At 44.6% G+C, this 18710-nt stretch overlaps 1 protein-coding gene across 4 annotated transcripts in view; it reads left to right on the top strand.

The window, feature by feature from the left end:
* Positions 1-18710, top strand: part of LOC126100531 (copper-transporting ATPase 1) — a 589098-nt gene that overhangs the window by 98703 nt on the left and 471685 nt on the right. The window contains exon 1 of one of the 4 annotated variants that reach the window (XM_049911148.1): positions 4329-4393. The exons of the other annotated variants lie outside the window; for them this stretch is intronic. Coding sequence (XP_049767105.1) covers positions 4371-4393 — 23 coding nt within the window. The 5' untranslated portion in view covers positions 4329-4370. Of the gene's footprint in view, positions 1-4328; positions 4394-18710 lie in introns of those variants that run through there. 4 annotated transcript variants of the gene reach the window in all.

Genomic DNA, 18710 nt, shown 5'->3' with positions numbered 1-18710 from the left:
CAGTGTAGGAGATCGCTCCCCACACCATGATGCCGGGTGTTGGCCCTGTGTGCCTCGGTCGTATGCAGTCCTGATTGTGGCGCTCACCTGCACGGCGCCAAATACGCATACGACCATCATTGGCACCAAGGCAGAAGCAACTCTCATCGCTGAAGACGACACGTCTCCATTCGTCCCTCCATTCACGCCTGTCGCGACACCACTGGAGGCGGGCTGTACGATGTTGGGGCGTGAGCGGAAGACGGCCTAACGGTGTGCGGCACCGTAGCCCAGCTTCATGGAGACGGTTGCGAATGGTCCTCGCCGATACCCCAGGAGCAACAGTGTCCGTAATTTGCTGGGAAGTGGCGGTGCGGTCCCCTACGGCACTGCGTAGGATCCTACGGTCTTGGCGTGCATCCGTGCGTCGCTGCGGTCCGGTCCCAGGTCGACGGGCACGTGCACCTTCCGCCGACCACTGGCGACAACATCGATGTACTGTGGAGACCTCACGCCCCACGTGTTGAGCAATTCGGCGGTACGTCCACCCGGCCTCCCGCATGCCCACTATACGCCCTCGCTCAAAGTCCGTCAACTGCACATACGGTTCACGTCCACGCTGTCGCGGTATGCTACCAGTGTTGAAGACTGCGATGGAGCTCCGTATGCCACGGCAAACTGGCTGACACTGACGGCGGCGGTGCACAAATGCTGCGCAGCTAGCGCCATTCGACGGCCAACACCGCGGTTCCTGGTGTGTGCGCTGTGCCGTGCGTGTGATCATTGCTTGTACAGCCCTCTCGCAGTGTCCGGAGCAAGTATGGTGGGTCTGACACACCGGTGTCAATGTGTTCTTTTTTCCATTTCCAGGAGTGTAGTATGAGAAAGTTAACTGAAAGGCACTGGAAATATGGGAAAAAATCTGGTGATGACATATCTTCAGGAAAAGGCAGATGACGTTTGGGCCAAAGTTACTCGCATTTGTAGTAATCGTGGAGGTCAACTCAAGTGAGGGTCCCCAGAGGAAAGGTATGGGATACATGGGGAGGAGGTGGGTTGGAAAACAAAGAATTGAGATTCTTTAAGCAATCTGTGACAAAAGCAAAGCTTTGTCTGTGTTCAGACCGAAGGTGGAAGACCCGATTGGTTTATGAATGTTACTGGGCTCATAAAAGAAAGTGTGGTATCACCATTACTATTTATCATGATGGATGGAATTGTGAAAGAGGTAAAAGAAGATGAGACAGGATGGGAGATGAAGTTATTCCTATTTGGCGACTATATTGTTGTGTGTGGAACTAACAGTAATGATGTGCAAGAAGAGTGTCATATTAAATGAAGATATTGAGAAATATAGCATGAAATCCAGTGTGGTGAAATGTAAGACTGTGTCGGTAACTAGAGCACACAGTAAAGAGAGCGGAGAAATTAGTATTAAATGGCAGGGAATTGAAACAACTTTACCATGTGCATAAATGTCATTCATTTGCTGGAAATTTTAAGTCTGCCAGTCTCTGATTATAATTATCACTTAAAATATGTTTGTTTTCAATATGTCTGTGAAGAAAATACTGACATCTGCTAAACAAATACTGAGCTTCTGAAGGTGACAGATTAATCTATTGAAACCGGTAAATCGAAATAAAGATAACTGTGCAACTGAAATGGTGATGTTTTCGATTATCGGTATATTTACACTTGACAGCACTCTGACGCCCATCAGAGTTCTAAGTCCGGACGTATGCACGACATGGCAGCACTGTAGGATACGGAAGTGTCTGGAGGAAGTGTTTTATTCTGCTCTAGCTGTTACAGTGCCGTAACTGCCTGTAGTCTAGTGGTAAACGTCGCGCACTGTAGACGAAAAGTTGAGAGTTCAGAGCTACACGTTCCTTCATTTTTTAGGATTCTGTACTGTCAGAGTGTTAATCGTAACAACAGCAAGGCATTTTCCATAACGAGCATTAGCAGGGGTGGGGGTGTACTTAATGCTCACCTTAAAAAAATCGTTAATTGTGCATTTATATTAACAACATAGCATACTTTTTATAGACGTACTGACGAGTAAGTATGGTCCAGAACCTGAAACTACCTGTTAGCCCACTCTTAGCGGTGTCAATGCACTTTCAGTAACATGTATTCCCGACTTTTTAAGCGCAAATTACCTTCATTGTTGTTGACTTCTACTCTCTCAAGCACTGAACCAAGAAATACTGCCGGCCGGTGTGGCCGTGCGGTTCTAGGCGCTACAGTCTGGAACCGCGTGACCGCTACGGTCGCAGGTTCGAATCCTGCCTCGGGCTTGGATGTGTGTGATGGCCTTAGGTTAGTTAGGTTTAAGTAGTTCTAAGTTCTAGGGGACTAATGACCACAGCAGTTAAGTCCCATAGTGCTCAGAGCCATTTGAACCATTTTGAACCCAGAAATACTAAGGGATATGTTATTACTACCGAGAAATTTTTGTGTTAAACTAACTGAAAAATTTAAGATATATGGAAACTGGTAGAAGAATTCATTAAGAACTGTCATTTTTTAGAATTTTAAAATCTGATGTAGTTGACTAAATTACCATATTTTCAAGAGCATATGTCAGGTACTGAGATCAACAGTGCCTTGGAGGTGTAAATAATTTAAGCTTCTAAGTCAATATAATAAAAATCTACTACTATATATGACGCACATTCCAGTTCTCGCAAATGTACTCTCCAAAGACTAATTGAAAATGTCGGGCCTGGTGGCCTAGCGGTAAAGCATAGGCCTGGAAACAGAGGTTCAAAATGGTTCAAATGGCTCTGAGCACTATGGGACTCGACTGCTGAGGTCATTAGTCCCCTAGAACTTAGAACTAGTTAAACCTAACTAACCTAAGGACATCACAAACATCCATGCCCGAGGCAGGATTCGAACCTGCTACCGTAGCGGTCTTGCGGTTCCAGACTGCAGCGCCTTTAACCGCACGGCCACTTCGGCGGGCGAAACAGAGGTTTGCAATATCTGTCAGACCAAGGATTTTCCAGCGTTCGGATTAACCTTCCCTTCACCTCTCAGTGCTGTGAGGAGTCGTCATAAACAACGCGTGGCTCAGATTCAAACTTAATTGTAAGTCCTTTTTTCCCAGTTGCATAACTGGGGTAGGTTAGGGACGCACACGTCTCCAAAGTGGCGTCCAGTAGAAAGACTTGTACCAGCTCGTTGAGCCACGTGAAATTGTTACCTGTATACATAATTTTTTATGGAACTCTCAGAGCTCTAGTTCTACTTGCACTAATTGGTTGGTTGGAGTGAGAGAACCATGCAGCGAGGTTTTCGGTCCCGTTGGATTAGGAAAGGATGGGGAAGGAAGTCGCCGGTGCCCTTTCAGAGGAACCATCCCGACATTTGGCTGAAGCGATTTAGGGAATTGACGGGAAACCTAAATTAGGATGGCTGGACGCGGGTTTGAACCGTCGTCCTCCCGAATGCGAATCCAGTGTGCTAACCACTGCGTCACCTCGCTCGGTACTTGCACTAGTCCGGTTTTTATTTCACCGCAGTTCGGCTGTCTTCTAAAGGCTATCAGTCTTATGGAACCTTAGAGAAATTGCTATTTTATAACGCTTAAAGTACGTAGGATTAAAGTGTGCAAAATCCAAAGCCTAAGAGTAACGTGAGAATGACAATCGATAAATAGTCAATGATCCACACATGTGTCGCTGAGCGGTGTTCACTCGATTTATCGAAGTTATTTGGCGCGGAAACTAAAATTACAAAAGGAAACAATTTGATGCTTACCAGTGCGCGATCAGGATCGTGCCCAAGACGAGCCGCACCACCATCATCTGGTCTTACAGTGGCCGGTGGCCGCTGTAGGGCGAAGAAACTCTGTAGCACAAACTGTTCCGATACTGACGCAGCCACGAGGTCCATCGCGGAAGTTTTTGCTGTTAGCGGTGGGTTAGAAAGTGAAGCAAAGTATCTCTGAGGATGCATCAGATTGATACCTTCAGTAGTCGGCCGATATGCGATTAAAAAAAAATGGAATCGAACTCGCGACTTTGCCTGTGCATTGCGCGACGATTACCACTAGACAAGCTGATAACAGCAGTAGAACAGCTCGAGCGGAAGACAACACTTCCTCCGGTCACTTCCGCACCCTACAGTGTTGCCAGACCGTGAAGATGACGGGACTTGAGATTCTGAGGGCGGCCAAGTGCACGTGTGTCGGGGAGCGCTGCCGCCCGCCCGCCCGCAACATTCGCGGTCTGCGCGCCACGGTCGCCAGTTGGCGCGCCCCACTTGCCGTGCAGAACTTTCACGCGGCGCCTGTCGCTTGTTTCCTCAGCTGTTTTCGTTGCGAGCGCGCCGTGCCTGCCACAACGTGCTCGCGATCGGCGTGGCCGCAGCCAGCGCAGATGGACGCCCGTCTCCGTTCGCGGTGAGGCTGCGCTTTGCTTTGTGGTGTTCACACTCGCTGAAAGGGCGCGCTGCGAGTGCACTTGCTGATCCAGGGGGGTTTTTACTGCTGCTGCAACTGCCGTTATTTAGACTCACTGCTGCCAGTGGCTGAGAGCGTCCATTCTCTGACCTTAGCCGCCGTACAGTGCGACTGAAACTGGTAGGTGTCGGGCAGCGAGCGGAATAGACGACTCCCGCCAGCAGTACACGAATGGCGTCTGTATGGCCACTGTTCGCTCCCACTGTGCTGGCACTTCCGATGCGCAAAGCACTATGCCTGCATGTCATCAAATAGCAAACTTTTATTGCACACGAAAATTTCGCCTATTTCAAGGAAAGAACGTAACCTTGTCTTGTTTAAAATTAAGAACATGTTTTTCACATGCTTGGAGACTCTACCTCCAAAACATTCTCATATCCTTGTTGCAGGATACCTGTCTGACAGAGTACATGGGCGACAAAATGTTTATTTTCAGTGTTTCATATTAATTATTGATCGCATTTAAAAACCCACTATATAGTTAGAAAAAGGTATAAATCTTATTCTGGAAGTTTAGCACAATAACTCAAGTACTAAAGTACGAAACTGTACAGGTTGTTTCTGTGAGAACGTGCAAAGGACAAAGGATGCTCCACTGAACAATTTGAGGTAAGGATCCTGGGGTCGCAGTAGCCACCTTAAGGAGATAATGCGAATAAAATCACATTACTGTCTACTTTTTTATTTACATTTCTTGCAGTTAACTGCAAATACCATCATTGACGCAATGAACGTACGAGGCGTGTTTTTTAAGTAGGTACCGTTTTGAACTTTAAAAAAAGACGTGCTAAGATATCTCAATAATTTTATTTTTACATGAAAGCCTCTACATTAATCTACGCACTGACGCCATTACAGTCTGATTCTTCCTTGTTTACATTGTGTACTGAGTGTTTAAGATGCCTCCGATAATCGTGAGTCCCGCCGACTGTGAAGTACGGGCTGTTATGAGATTTCTTAGCGCTGAAGGCCTTAAAGCGATCGATATTCATCCCGAGATCTGTGCAGTTTACGGAGAAAACATTATGAATGATGGAATTGTAAGAAAGTGGGTGAGAGCATTTAATGATGGCCGCACAAATGTGCATGATGAACAACGGAGTGGACGTCTTTCGGTCATTAATGAAAGTTTGGTGCAGGAAGTGGACAATAAGGTGAGAGAAAACAGACGCTTTACGATTTCCTCCCTGCGGGATGACTTTCCTAATGTTTCTCGTAGTGTTTAGTATGGCATTATTACCGAGCACTTGAATTACCGAAAATTGTGCGCTCATTGGGTACCGAAAATGTTAATGGATGCGCACAAAACCAAACGTTTAGACAGTGCATTGACTTTCTTTGAGCGGTACCACAACGACGGTGGTGATTTCTTAAGCTAAATTGTTACGGGCGATGAAACATGGGTGGCCTACGTCACACCAGAATCAAAGCAACAGTCCGTGGAAGTTGAGCAAGGGCATCGTTTTGCTGCAAGACAATGCCCGTCCGCATGTGGCCATTCAGAGCAAAGATCTCATCACATCTTTTCGATGGGAAACTGTAGATCATCCTCCGTACAGCCCCGATCTTGCGTCCAGACACTACCATCTGTTCCTGCACTTGAAGAAACACTTGGGCGGTCAGCGTCTTCAAGATGATGACGAAGTCAAAACAGTGGTGATGCAGTGGTTAACAAGTCAGGCGGCACACTTTTATGAGGAGGGTATTCAAAAACTGGTACAACATTGTGACAAGTGCCTCAATATTGACGGAAATTATGTTGAAAAGTAGATGAAGGTACAGGCTTTCATGTAAAAATAAATTTATTGAGATATCTTAGCACGCCTCTTTCTAATTTTAAAACCGTACGTACTTAAAAAACACGCCTCGTACAATTTGTAATGTATTTTACAAGATGTGGTGAAACTGACTGCCATCAACCTCATTGCAAGCATGACATCGACGAACAAGATTCTGACACATCCTGACATATATCCCAGTTGTGTTTCGAATCACGTCACATGCAACTACTACTCTGGCGAGTATTTCCATCTCCGTAATGACTGGGGTCCCATACAAAGTCGCTTTAGATAACCCCACAGGAAATAATCAAGGGGATTCTGGCCTCGTGACCTCGCAGGCTATGGAATAGGACCTGCCCTTCCAATCCAGCGATCAGGAAATACAGCACCGAGATGGTTGCCGACATCCACGCTGAAGTGAGGCGGTGCGCCGTCATGTTGTAGCCACATCATCTCACGAAGAGTGTAAACACGATACAACAGAGCCACTAACTGGATGAGTAAAGCTAACAGCGCCTGCGTCATGAATTCTTAGTAATCAGGTTCGTCGGCCTTCTTTCCTTGCGGGAAATAATGTCCATGTAAACAAACAGCACAGGACGTGTAAACTCGGACGCAGAGCAGTGTCTGTGGCCTGTTAAATTTCTGCACGCTCCAACAGAAACACCCATTGTATGTCTCTTAGGACAGCGTAAGTGACTGCATGCAAATTATGCAGATTACCCCCATCCAATATTTGAAAGTGAGGGCACTTACTGAATTCCAAAGAACTACATTCGTAATTTCAACCCTTTTCGAAACTTTTTCTTCCTCACACTTCTCCACGAAATAATGAAAGGTAAATATATTCTCGTGTTCTACATTTTCGCTGTTGGTGCAGTAAATTTTTAGCATCTGCTTCTTTACTATTAAGTCTATTCCCAGCACACTTTGCCGGTCAGAGTAGCCGAGCTGTTCTAGGCGCTACAGTCTGGAACCGCGCGACCGCTACGGTCGCAGGTTCGAATCCTGCCTCGGGCATGGACGTGTGTGATGTCCATAGGTTCGTTAGGTTTAAGTAGTTCTAAGTTCCAGGGGGCTGATGACCACAGATATTAAGTCCCATAGTGCTCAGAGCCATTTGAACCCAGCACATTTTGCAAACAGTATCCACGTATACCACTGAATGAATGTACCCGCGGAATAATATAATTCTGCAACTCGTAGTTGAGAAGATATGACGTCCTAAACATTACGAAGCTGATAAAAGCAGCGTAATTAGGGTTCGACGTATTCAGCCGTAAAAGTTTTACAGTCTTAACGTCGAGGATTTAACACGTGGTGGTGGTGGTGGTGGTGGTGGTGGTGGTGGTGGTGGTTGGGGGAAATTACTGACGGATATCGATAGTATAGGTTAATTTTGAAATTTTAACAGTTTTGCCACTTTTAACTTCTAAAGTTAATTCTTGACGATACTGGACAAATCGGAAGTTTGTACGTAGCAAAGGCAATGCGAGTAGTGGCCGCACGGTTTGAGGCGCTATGTCATGGATTACGCAGCCCCTCCCGCCAGAGGTTCGAGTCCTCCCTCGGGCATGGGAGTGTGTGTTGTTCTTACAAGGGAACCTCCCCATCGCACCCCCCTCAAGTTATAAGTTGGCACAGTGGATAGGCCTTGAAAAACTGAACACACATCAATCGAGAAAACAGGAAGAAGTTGTGTGGAACTATGAAAAAATAAGCAAAATATACAAACTGAGTAGTCCATGTGCAACGTATGCAACATCAAGGAGACAGTAGGCGCAATAGCGCTGTGGTCCGGTGGTTAGTGTGAGCAGCTACGGAGCGAGAGGTCCTTGGTTCAAGTCTTCCCTCGAGTGGAAAAATTTACTTTCTTCATTTACGCAAAGTTATTATCTGTCCGTTCGTTTATTGACGTCATTGTTCACTGTAATAAGTTTAGTGTCTGTGTTTTGCGACCACACCGCAAAACCGTGCGATTAGTAGACGAAAGAAAAACACGTCTATACGACACTGGTGACGGCATGTGCGTCACATGACAGGAATTTGTTGTCGACCCACCAAACTTGTACACTTGGCAAATGGGTAAAAAGATTCTTCTACCTTGCCAGATTTAGGCTTTCTTGTGGATGTGATAATCACTCCAAAAAAACTGATGAAAAACATAATAGTTCGTCACATAAACTGAAAATAAAAAATTATACTTTTTCAGTCAAGGGAAGACTTGAACCAAGGATCTCTCGTTCCGCAGCTGCTCACACTAACCACGGGACCACGACGCTCCTGTAGTTGTATTATCCTTGATGTTGCCTATATTCTGCATGGACTACTCAGTTTATATATTTTGCTCATTTTTTTATAGTTCCACACAACTTCTTCCTGTTTTCTCGATTGATGTGTGTTCAGTTTTTCAAGGCCTATCCACTGTGCCAACTTATAACTAAATCTGAAGGGGGTGCGATGGGGAGGTTCCCTTGTTACCATAAGTTAGTTTAAGTAGTGTGTAAGTCTAGGGGCCGATGAGCGAAGCAGTTTGGTCCCTTACGAATTCACACCTACTTGAACATTTAGCAATACTAAACTTTTGAAAACTCTTTTGCCAAGCGGGGTATTTTGACAATAGAGAAAAGCGGTCATATCAGTTTGTTCAGCAGTTTTAGAGGTATAATGTGATACGTTTGAAAATGTTTCCAGGACGGAAAAATTTCATCTATTTTTAATAAAATTTAACCGAATTCGATTGACGGTGATCCGTTTGTGGCGGCGCCGTTCGTGCGTTTCGGGAGAAGTAAGCTGTGTGCCGATAGTGTGTTTCACCCTCTGCACCCTATTATGTTCACCGTACAACGCAGACATAACCCCGCACTAGGTACGAATACATGACACTCGACTGCACTCAGAAAATACACATACGGCACGACTTCTACAAATCCGCAAGGAAAAGGGCACAAGTGTGCGCGGGGCCAGGACACCCTTTCCCACTAGGCAGCAATGTCATACACGACTCTACTGTGCTCCACTTCACTTTAGTTTTTAGTATTTCTGTTTCTAAGTACTGCAAGTTGACGATTATCCGAGTTATGCGGACGCTGGATTACGTAGAAAACCGAAAAACACGAATAACCTAACACACAGGTTTTTATTAGAAAGCAGGGCCGAGCGGCTCTAGGCGCTTCAGTCTGGAACCGCGTGACCGCTACAGTCGCAGGTTGGAATCCTGCCTCGGGATGGATGTGTGTGATGTCCTTAGCTTAGTTAGGTTTAAGTACTTCTAAGTTCCAGCGGACTGATGACCTCGGATGTTAAGTCCCATAGTGCTCAGAGCCATTAGAAAGCAACTACTATTGTATTTACAAAAGATACATGCCATTCGATTGCTCACTGCATTACTTTCGTGTTACTCCCTAAATTACTTTATATTTCTTAAAATTATCGTTGAACTCACTTTATGGGAGTAATCGCCTAATAATTTTTCTGTTTTTCATTAACATTTTTCCCACCAACGGTTTTCATTTTTTTTTTTTTTCAGAACGTCAGAACGTAGAGCTAATCAACCAAATTTTCTCCACCATAGGCCGGCCGGAGTGGCCGAGCGGTTAAAGGCGTTACAGTCTGGAACCGCACGACCGCTACGGTCACAGGTTCGAATCCTGCCTCGGGCATGGATGTGTGTGATGTCCTTAGGTTAGTTAGGTTTAAGTAGTTCTAAGTTCTAGGGGACTTATGACCACAGCAATTGAGTCCCATAGTGCTCAGAGCCATTTGATTTTTTGATTTCTCCACCATAACAGGTCAATTTAATCAGTGCCTTGGTGTGCATGATAAAACAAGCCACACGCAGTGTGGTACAAAGGAAAACATTCAGTCTTAGTTATAACAGAAGACTTCAGGTTTCGTTTTTTTTTTTTTTTTTTTTTTTCAGAAATCGTCGAACTATGTAACTATGTGCATATAGCATGCAAAACGGATCGTCCTCTTGCATCCGGCGCGTGTTGTTAAGATTAAATGGCGACGTATGAAACTGTAGTTTCCTTTTTAACCCTAGAACACTAAAGGCTGGAAAATGTTACATCAAGACATAAAAGAAATACAAACGTTGGCTGCTAGTGAACACTCATTTAAATCAGTGGGGAAAGTTGAAAATTTGTGCAGGACCAGCATTCCATCCGGGCACACTCGTCGTGGCAACTGCGCGGACTACCCTAGCACACCTCCCGTCAGACCCACATTCTCAGCTCATACCACACACACACACACACACACACACACACACACACACTGCTGATGTAGTGCCACCTGACAATTATCCTGATTACTCGTGGCGTTTCGTCCGCCGCTCGTGGTCTCGCGGTAGCGTTCTCGCTTCCCGAGCACGGGGTCCCGGGTTCGATTCCCGGCGGGGTCAGGGATTTTCACCTGCCTCGAGATGACTGGGTGTTTGTGTTGTCCTCATCATTTCATCATCATCCAGGAAAGTGGCGAAATTGGACTGAGCAAAGGTTGGGAAATTGTACGGGCGCTGATAACCACGCCGTTGAGCGCCCCACAAACCAAACATCATCATCATCATCATCATCGTGGCGTTTCGACGATTCCCTCCAGCGTTTGAGGCTGGTGTGCATCGGCACTGATCATTGGCCGTCCTCGCCTTAATCATGTATGTGGAGTCTGTTCTTTCGGACATGCCCGAAATAACAGACACCACAGTATCTGAATGTTACATTGTTACCAAACCATCGTAAATTTTACTGGTCCTTCTTTTATTCAAGGCAAGTCACACTTCATAGTTCACGCTCTAGTTAACTACAATTACAAGGTCTCCAGTGCTAACTCACATACAAAATAAGTGTAAAATGTCCCGTTTTACACCCTACATTGACAACGCCAGATTGGCGGGAACCGGGAATTGGTACCAACTGCAGTCTTAAATTTTACAAGGGTTTAATAATGTAGGGTTAAATGGACTTGAGCGCAACCGACCGCGCACAGCTTACGAATCTGTTAGTGTGTTGATATGAGCACAAGATTCAAGGCCATGGTCACATCCCGCGCTGTAAACATTCCCATCTGTCCGACGAATCTTGCAAACAGCCACTGCGGTGACGAAACCGTCTCAGTGACGTCTCTCTCAAGAGTGCAAATCATCGCCGGCATTGATTTCTTTTACGTCACCTTAACTCTACTCTTTGAAACACGTTATACAGAAAAACATATGTTTTTGTTGTTATTCGTTAAAGTACCCTGTATATACTGCTGACCGCGGAACCTGTTCGGGCAGTGTACATTCCTCCGCACTATTTTCTTGTAAGAGCAAGCTGTAAGTTTACTATTACTAATATATCCATTAGAACTGCCCATTAAAACTACTCTCAGCAAAATATTACAAAAAAATCCTTTAGAGAAATCAAGAAAGCGTTTTATTGGGCAGAAGGAGAAACAAAATCGCCAGAGACTTTGGTGTGAAAGCAAAATTAGCAAACGTAATTCGTTAAACTCTACCAAACACATCAAACTTTAAATTTATGGGAGAAGTATGTCAGTCGTTTCAAATAAAAATTGGCTTCTCACCTTTACTCTTAACTGCGTTGAAAAAAATTTTAAGGATCAGGAATTTTGAATTAAAAAGAATCGCAACATTGACTGAATACGTCAGGGAAGGAAAACAAATGGAATGAAGGTAAACTTTATAATACTTTCAGAAAAATCTGTCAGAGTTACTCCAATAAGTCTTCTGAACAAAATAGCGAACAGAATTGGTCTCAAAATTTTACGCGAGAAAATAAAATTCGTGGGAAGCGTAAAAAACTGCACCAAAATACATAGAAAGACAAATAGGTATAATAGAGCGTGTTAGTAAATTTGAAGTTCGTGGCGTAACTATGTAGCTGAACAGAATAGAAAAATTTGCAGTAGCTATAAGGAGTAATAAAATGGAAAGAGCATATTGTTTGACAGATACCTACGAGACGAAATGCATATCTAGAAAAACAAAAGTGGAACACTATACCACAGACCAAAGCCGAGAATTTTTATATGCTTGTGAATGTTTAACGACGAAGTATCAGCTGGACAGAATAGAAACACTTGAAAGAGGGGTTATTAGAAAAATAGTGGATGCAACACAAACAGATGGATGTAAAATAAGAAGTAACGAGGAGATCTATGAAAGATTGAGAAGATATCAGAAGTAACGGCAACGCGAACACTAATCTCGTTCGGAGTGAGGGTTGAGACGTTCGTGGTAGATGGGAGGCAATAGCTTTAGGTTGTTCCTCTTTACGACGCTGTGCGTGAAGAGCAAAGATTTTCGCCTCGAATCAAATAGTTTGTCTTGTCACCAATAGCACAGAGTCTGAAGACCAACTAACCTGTGTCAAGGGCAGAATAAGGTGACGTGCCGAAGAGGGTGGGAACTGCTCCATGTGAGGACAGGCGTGCATGTAAATAGTTTTTGTAAGCTGTTAGTATCTCTTCAGATACGAGGACGAATGTGAAAGGGAGATTGACACTTCAGTACCTCCATGAAGTTACAAGTATCTTTCTTGTCCTCTCGCATGACATGTAAAAACTGTAGAGAGATATCAACCATTTATAGTCTGTGTGCGCTTCCCATCGCCGTGCTAGGGCATGTACACGGTGACAATTATTGAACTATATGAAGAAAACGTAAATCAGGTACAAACTACGGCGTACAGACACTTCATTCAACATGTGAACGTCACTATAGATGTTCGGATTTAGGTTATGACGTTTGATACGCGCAGACGAATAGCGAAATTCTGCATAACACGCTGAAGTATCGGAAATCCCACAAAAAAGTCGCATGTATTTAGATCCGGAGAATATTGCGGCCAGTCGAGGCCCATGTCTGTGGCATATGGATGCCGCGGAGCCAGAATGCGATCCCTAAAGTGCTCCTCCAGGACATAAAGCACTCTCCTGCTTCGATGGGGTCTAGCTCCGTCCTGCATGAACCACATCTTGCCGAAATCAGGGTTACTTCGCATAAAGGGAAGAAATCATCTCACAAAACCTTCACGTACCGTTCGGTAGTCACCGTGCCATCGGGGTATATTGCACCGATTATTCCGTGACTGGACACTGCACACCGTAGAATCACCCGTTGTGGACGAAGAGACTTCTCGATCGCGAACTGCGGATTCTCAGTCCCCCCAAATGCGCCAGTTTTGTTTATTGACGAACCTATCCAAATGGAAGTGGGCTTCGTCGCTAAACCAAACCATATTCACATCAGTCATCTTCGTCAGTTCTGTGAACAATAGTGTTGGCGAAACAATCAGTTCTGTGAACAATAGTGTTGGCGAAACACAATCACTGTTTCATGCTCCTGGGGCTTAATGGCTGATGGGTTTGAATTTTGTGTGGGACGAGATTCAGGTCTTAAACAACAATCTAAACAACAATCTGTCACAGTGTCCCCCAGTTGATTCCCACTTGTTGCGCAGCTCGTCTGTCGAATGTGCTGGGGCTGGTTTGAAGCACATCACGTGTCTTCTCGATGTTTTAAGGGCTTTTCACCATTTGGGACGACAGACATTGCCAACTCTGTCATGAAAAATACTACCCGTTCTCTCAAACTTGTGAATCAAATTCTTGATTGTTAGACCGGTTGTCTTCAGCTTGAACTCGGTCGCAAACTTTGAGCAGCTGTTGCGTTGTTATTGCTCGCATAGTGGGCCTCCAGAAGCGCTATACATTCAGGCACACTGCACCGTGGCATTTTCACATGTAAATGGTTGACAACAACTAGGCTCGTGAGCGTACATTCGTATCGTGCCCCTGCGGCCGACCGTGCAGTTTGAACGTTCTAACGCAAACTTTTCAGAATCTATGACGATTTTATTTCATATATAGTTCAATAATTGTCACCCTTTATTTAGTAAAAGGATTAAATGGTTGTACGGTACCAGATGATTGGTTACAATTTGTGACCAGACGAATGTATCGGGCGTCAACGCTGGTGCATATATTAGCGACGTTAACTAGTGTGACGTCAGGGAGGGAAGTTGGCGGTCGTGATTCATGGCTTTCTTTCAGGACATGGCGGATGACAGCGAATTTTATAGCCGCTGTAGGGGAAAACCCCCGTCGTCAGCGTGTTCATTTTGATATTAACCTTGTCGCTTGCTGTCCCTAGGTAATTCTCGCAAGCGAAACAGTGTTTGAAACCACTGGACCTAGATTGTCTAATCTCCTGGCGAAGCTGATCTCAGGATGGAAATGTCAGTGTCAGTGAGAATATTCCAGTACATCGTTGGCTATTTTCGGTCCTTGCCGCGTCATAAAATAGAAACAACGGTAACTTGGATGTAGTGTACCTCTGCCACAACCAACCAAACTTAGTCAAGAACTAGCATTATTAACGATGTTCCGATAATTGCAATAGTTCTTTCATTCTTCGTGATTTTTGTTTGATTGGCATGAGGCCGTGGTCGAATGCATGTTTCTGTCCTTAACGTATCGTCGTCTACTAGTGGAGACATTATCAGTGGCTACAGAGATTGAGATGTTTCAGACTTAAACAAGCTCAGCAAGCTTCTCTTCTCGTAGTCATAAGGGGTAGAAAAGGGATAGGTTAGTAATTATTGGTATAATCCGATAACTTCTTTGTAAGAGAAATTTCAGTACTTGACAGTTAACTACATTATCAGCACAGTCTTAAAGGAAGATATTAAACACAGAATTGCCGGCCGGTGTGGCCGAGCGGTTCTAGGCGCTTCAGTCCGGAACCGCGCGACCGCTACGGTCGCAGATTCGAATCATGTCTCGGGCATGGATGTGTGTGATGTCCTTAGGTTAGTTAGGTTTAAGTAGTTGTAAGTTCTAGGGGACTGATGCCCTCAGAAGTTAAGTCCCATATGCTCAGTGCCATTTGAACCAAACACAGAATCTAGTTCTAAATGCATATTAAGAGAGCGGCCGAAGTGCGGATGGCAGTGTAATTGCTAGTCGCTCCATTTTGTTCCACTTGCAAACACAGCGAGAGGAAAGAGGTTGCCGGTATGCCTCTTTAGGAGCTCTAATACCCCTGTTCCCGGTACGGTCCTTTCGCAAGATGAACGCCGCAGGCACTTACAGCAATTCTGCTTGTTACAGTAATTATGCTTGTTCTCTAAATTTTTTTCCATAGTATTTGGTGTGAAGATCGTCTCTTGCTCTCTTTAAATATTCCCAACTAACAAGAGAGTCGTACGAACTTCCCCGCACCGACTGTAAAGTGCAGTCAGCAACATTGGTTCTAACCCAGCAGGGCACAGAGAACTGAGCTGGGATGACAGACAAGGGGACCTGGAGATTTGTGACACAGTTCACCAATCGTAGTGACCTGAGTGTGGTGGCGTCAGTCTCTCGCCAACCACACACCTACTATGCCAGTACCAACTATTTGCCGAAGCTGGAATTCAGTTAGGTCCGACATGATGCACTCACAACTACAAGCACCACTGTTCTGACAGACTGACATTTGTAACGTTTTGAGGACTTAGCGCAGGTGCCGTTTGTGATCAAATGCAATAGCGCCAATGGCAGGCTTGGCTAGCATCCAGCGGTGCATCCATATTTTTCTCCAACGTTGTGTCTTCTCGGGCGCTAGTCGCGAGCTGACGTTGAGATCGTACAAGGCCTTGAGTATGGCTATCCTGAACCCAGCGATTTCCTATTCGCATTACAGTCGCGGAGTACCGATTAACGCTAGCATCAATATCACCGTTTCTTTTTTGCACGAGGCATAACGCTACTTTTTTACAAATAACCGGGTCAGATCGTTGTTGCAGAAGCAACGAAAAAAACATACCAAATTTAAAAGAACGCAAAATCCCCGAGATTGGCAAAGTTTTACACAAGTTCGAAATATAGCACGTATTTCATTACGAGATGCTTTTAATAATTTTCACAACGAAATTCTGTCTCGAAATCTGGCAGAAAACTCAGAGATTCTGGTCATACATAAAGCACACCAGTGGCAAGACGCAATCAATACCTTCACTGCGCGATAACAACGGTGAAGTCACTGATGACAGTGCCACTGAAGCAGAGTTATTAAACACGGTTTTCCGAAACTCCTTCACCAAAGAAGACGAAGTAAATATTCCTGAATTCCAATCAAGAACAACTGCCAAGATGAAACATATCCTCGGTGTAACGAAGCAGCTGAAATCACTTAATAAAGGAAAGGCCTCCAGTCCAGATTGTATACCATTCAGGTTCCTCTCAGAGTATGCTGAAAAATAGCTCCATATTTGGCAACTATATACAACCTCTTGATCACAGAAAGATCCGTAAGTAAAGACTGGAAAATTTCTCAAGTCACACCAATACCCAAAAAGGAAAGTAGGAGTAATCCGCTGAATTACAGGCCTATATCAGCAACGTCGATTTGCTCTAGGGTTTTGGAACATATACTGTATTCAAACATTTTCAAGTACCTCGAAAAAAACAATTTATTGACACATAATCAGCACGGATTCAGAAAATATCGTTCTCGTGAAACACAACTATTTATTTATACTCGTGAAGTAATAAGTGCTATCGACAGGGGATGTCAAATTGATTCCATATTTTTGGATTTCCGGAAGGCTTTCGACACCGTACCTGACAAGCATTTTCTTACCAAGCTGCCTGCCTAAGGAGTATCGCCTTAGTTGTGCGACTGGATTCGTGGTTTCCCGTCAGAAAGGTCATAGTTCGTAGTAACAGACGGAAAGTCATCGAGTAAAACTGAAGTCATATCCGCCGTTCCCAAAGTTAGTGTTATAGGTCCTCTATTGTTCCTGATCTATATTAACGACTTAGGAGACAATCTGAATAGCCGCCTTAGATTGTTTGCAGATGATGCTGTTATCTACCGTTTTGTAAAGTCATCAGATGATCAAAACGACTTGCAAAATGATTTAGATAAGATACCTGTATGGTGCGAAAACTGGCAATTGACCCTCAATAAAGAAAAGTGTGAAGTTATTCACATGAGTACTAAAAGAAATCAGCTAAATTTCGATTACGCGATAAGTCATACAAATCTGAAAGCTGTAAATTCAGCTAAATACTTAGGGATTACAATTACAAATAGCCTAAATTGGAACGATCACATAGATAATATTATGGATAGAGGAAACCAAAGACTGCGATTCATTGGCAGAACACTTAGAAGGTGCAACAGGTCTTCGAAAGAGACTGCTTACACCACGCTTGTCCGCCCTATTCTGGAGTACTGCTGTGCGGTGTGGGATCCACATCCGGTGGGACTGACGGATGATATCGAAAAGGTACAAAGAAGGGCAGCTCGTTTTGTATTATCGCGAAATAGGGGAGATGGTGTCACAACGCGATACGTGAATTGGAGTGACAATCATTAAAACAAAGGCGTTTTTCGTTGCGACGGGTCCTTCTCATGAAATTTCAATCACTAGTTTTCTCCTCCGATTGCGAAAACATTCTGTTGGCACCTACCTACGTAGGGAGAAATGATCATCTCGATAAAATAAGAGAAATCAGGGCTTGCAGAAAAAAATTTAAGTGCTTGTTTTTCCCGCTTTCGATTCGAGAGTGGAACGGTAGAGAGACAGCTTGAAGGTGGTTCATTGAACCCTCTGCGAAGCACTTTATTGTGAATAGCAGAGTAATCACGTAAGTCTAGATGTAGATGTGAACCAAAATTCGAATGCGGATTTTGACTGACAAATCCCTGTACAGTCTTTCCTCATATGCAAAATGTAAATGCTATTACTGCTACCCACTTGGTGTGGCAGCGCTGGAATCTTAATCATTTGCACGTCCAAGCAAGTGTTGCGCATGATGACAATAACGATAGATCGTGAATGTAGGCGTAACGCCATGATCAATAATGTGCCGTGCACGGCCAACGCGATCCATTTGTTCTCCTTCCGGATCACCCGATGACTGCCCGCAGAGAATCAGGTTACACAGATCGACACGTTCTTGTCTGGCGGCTTTGTTTGGGCACCGTGAAATTGGTGCACCTTGAACGGAGGCCAACATTACAGAGAAACCCAGCGTGCGCCGGCCAGTTGGGCGTTTTTTTTGGGTTGTCACGGCCCTTTTCTTATTTCGAAGATGGTCAGCCAAGTGACACAAAAGTTTGTGTGGTAACGAGCTTAAAAACCCCAGCCGTTCGCGCCAGTAAACATCTTGTGATCGCTGAGACATAGCCTCGGAAACTGCTGTTGCCGGCAGAGAATCAGGTAGTGTCGTCTACTTTGTACAGAGGATCTGCTAGACTCGCGTCTTGCGAAACAGAAATACTGTGTCTGACAGCTTCCTGGTCATCCAAGGTAACCTTAGCGAAGTGTCGCATTGGCTAAGACGCGGCATTCGTATTCGGGATGAGCAGTGTTCAAATCGCCCGTTATGTGAGCCACACACAGGTTTCTTTCCGTGTCCCATAATCACCAGATGAGTGGCGAGTTGTTCCATTTCCATAGCATCTGGCGATTCACTCC

This window comes from Schistocerca cancellata, chromosome 9 (genome assembly GCF_023864275.1).
Source record: "Schistocerca cancellata isolate TAMUIC-IGC-003103 chromosome 9, iqSchCanc2.1, whole genome shotgun sequence".
Taxonomy (NCBI): Eukaryota; Metazoa; Arthropoda; class Insecta; order Orthoptera; family Acrididae; genus Schistocerca; species Schistocerca cancellata.
Note: the sequence above shows the minus strand (reverse complement) of the source record. Positions and strands in the feature narration are given on the sequence as shown.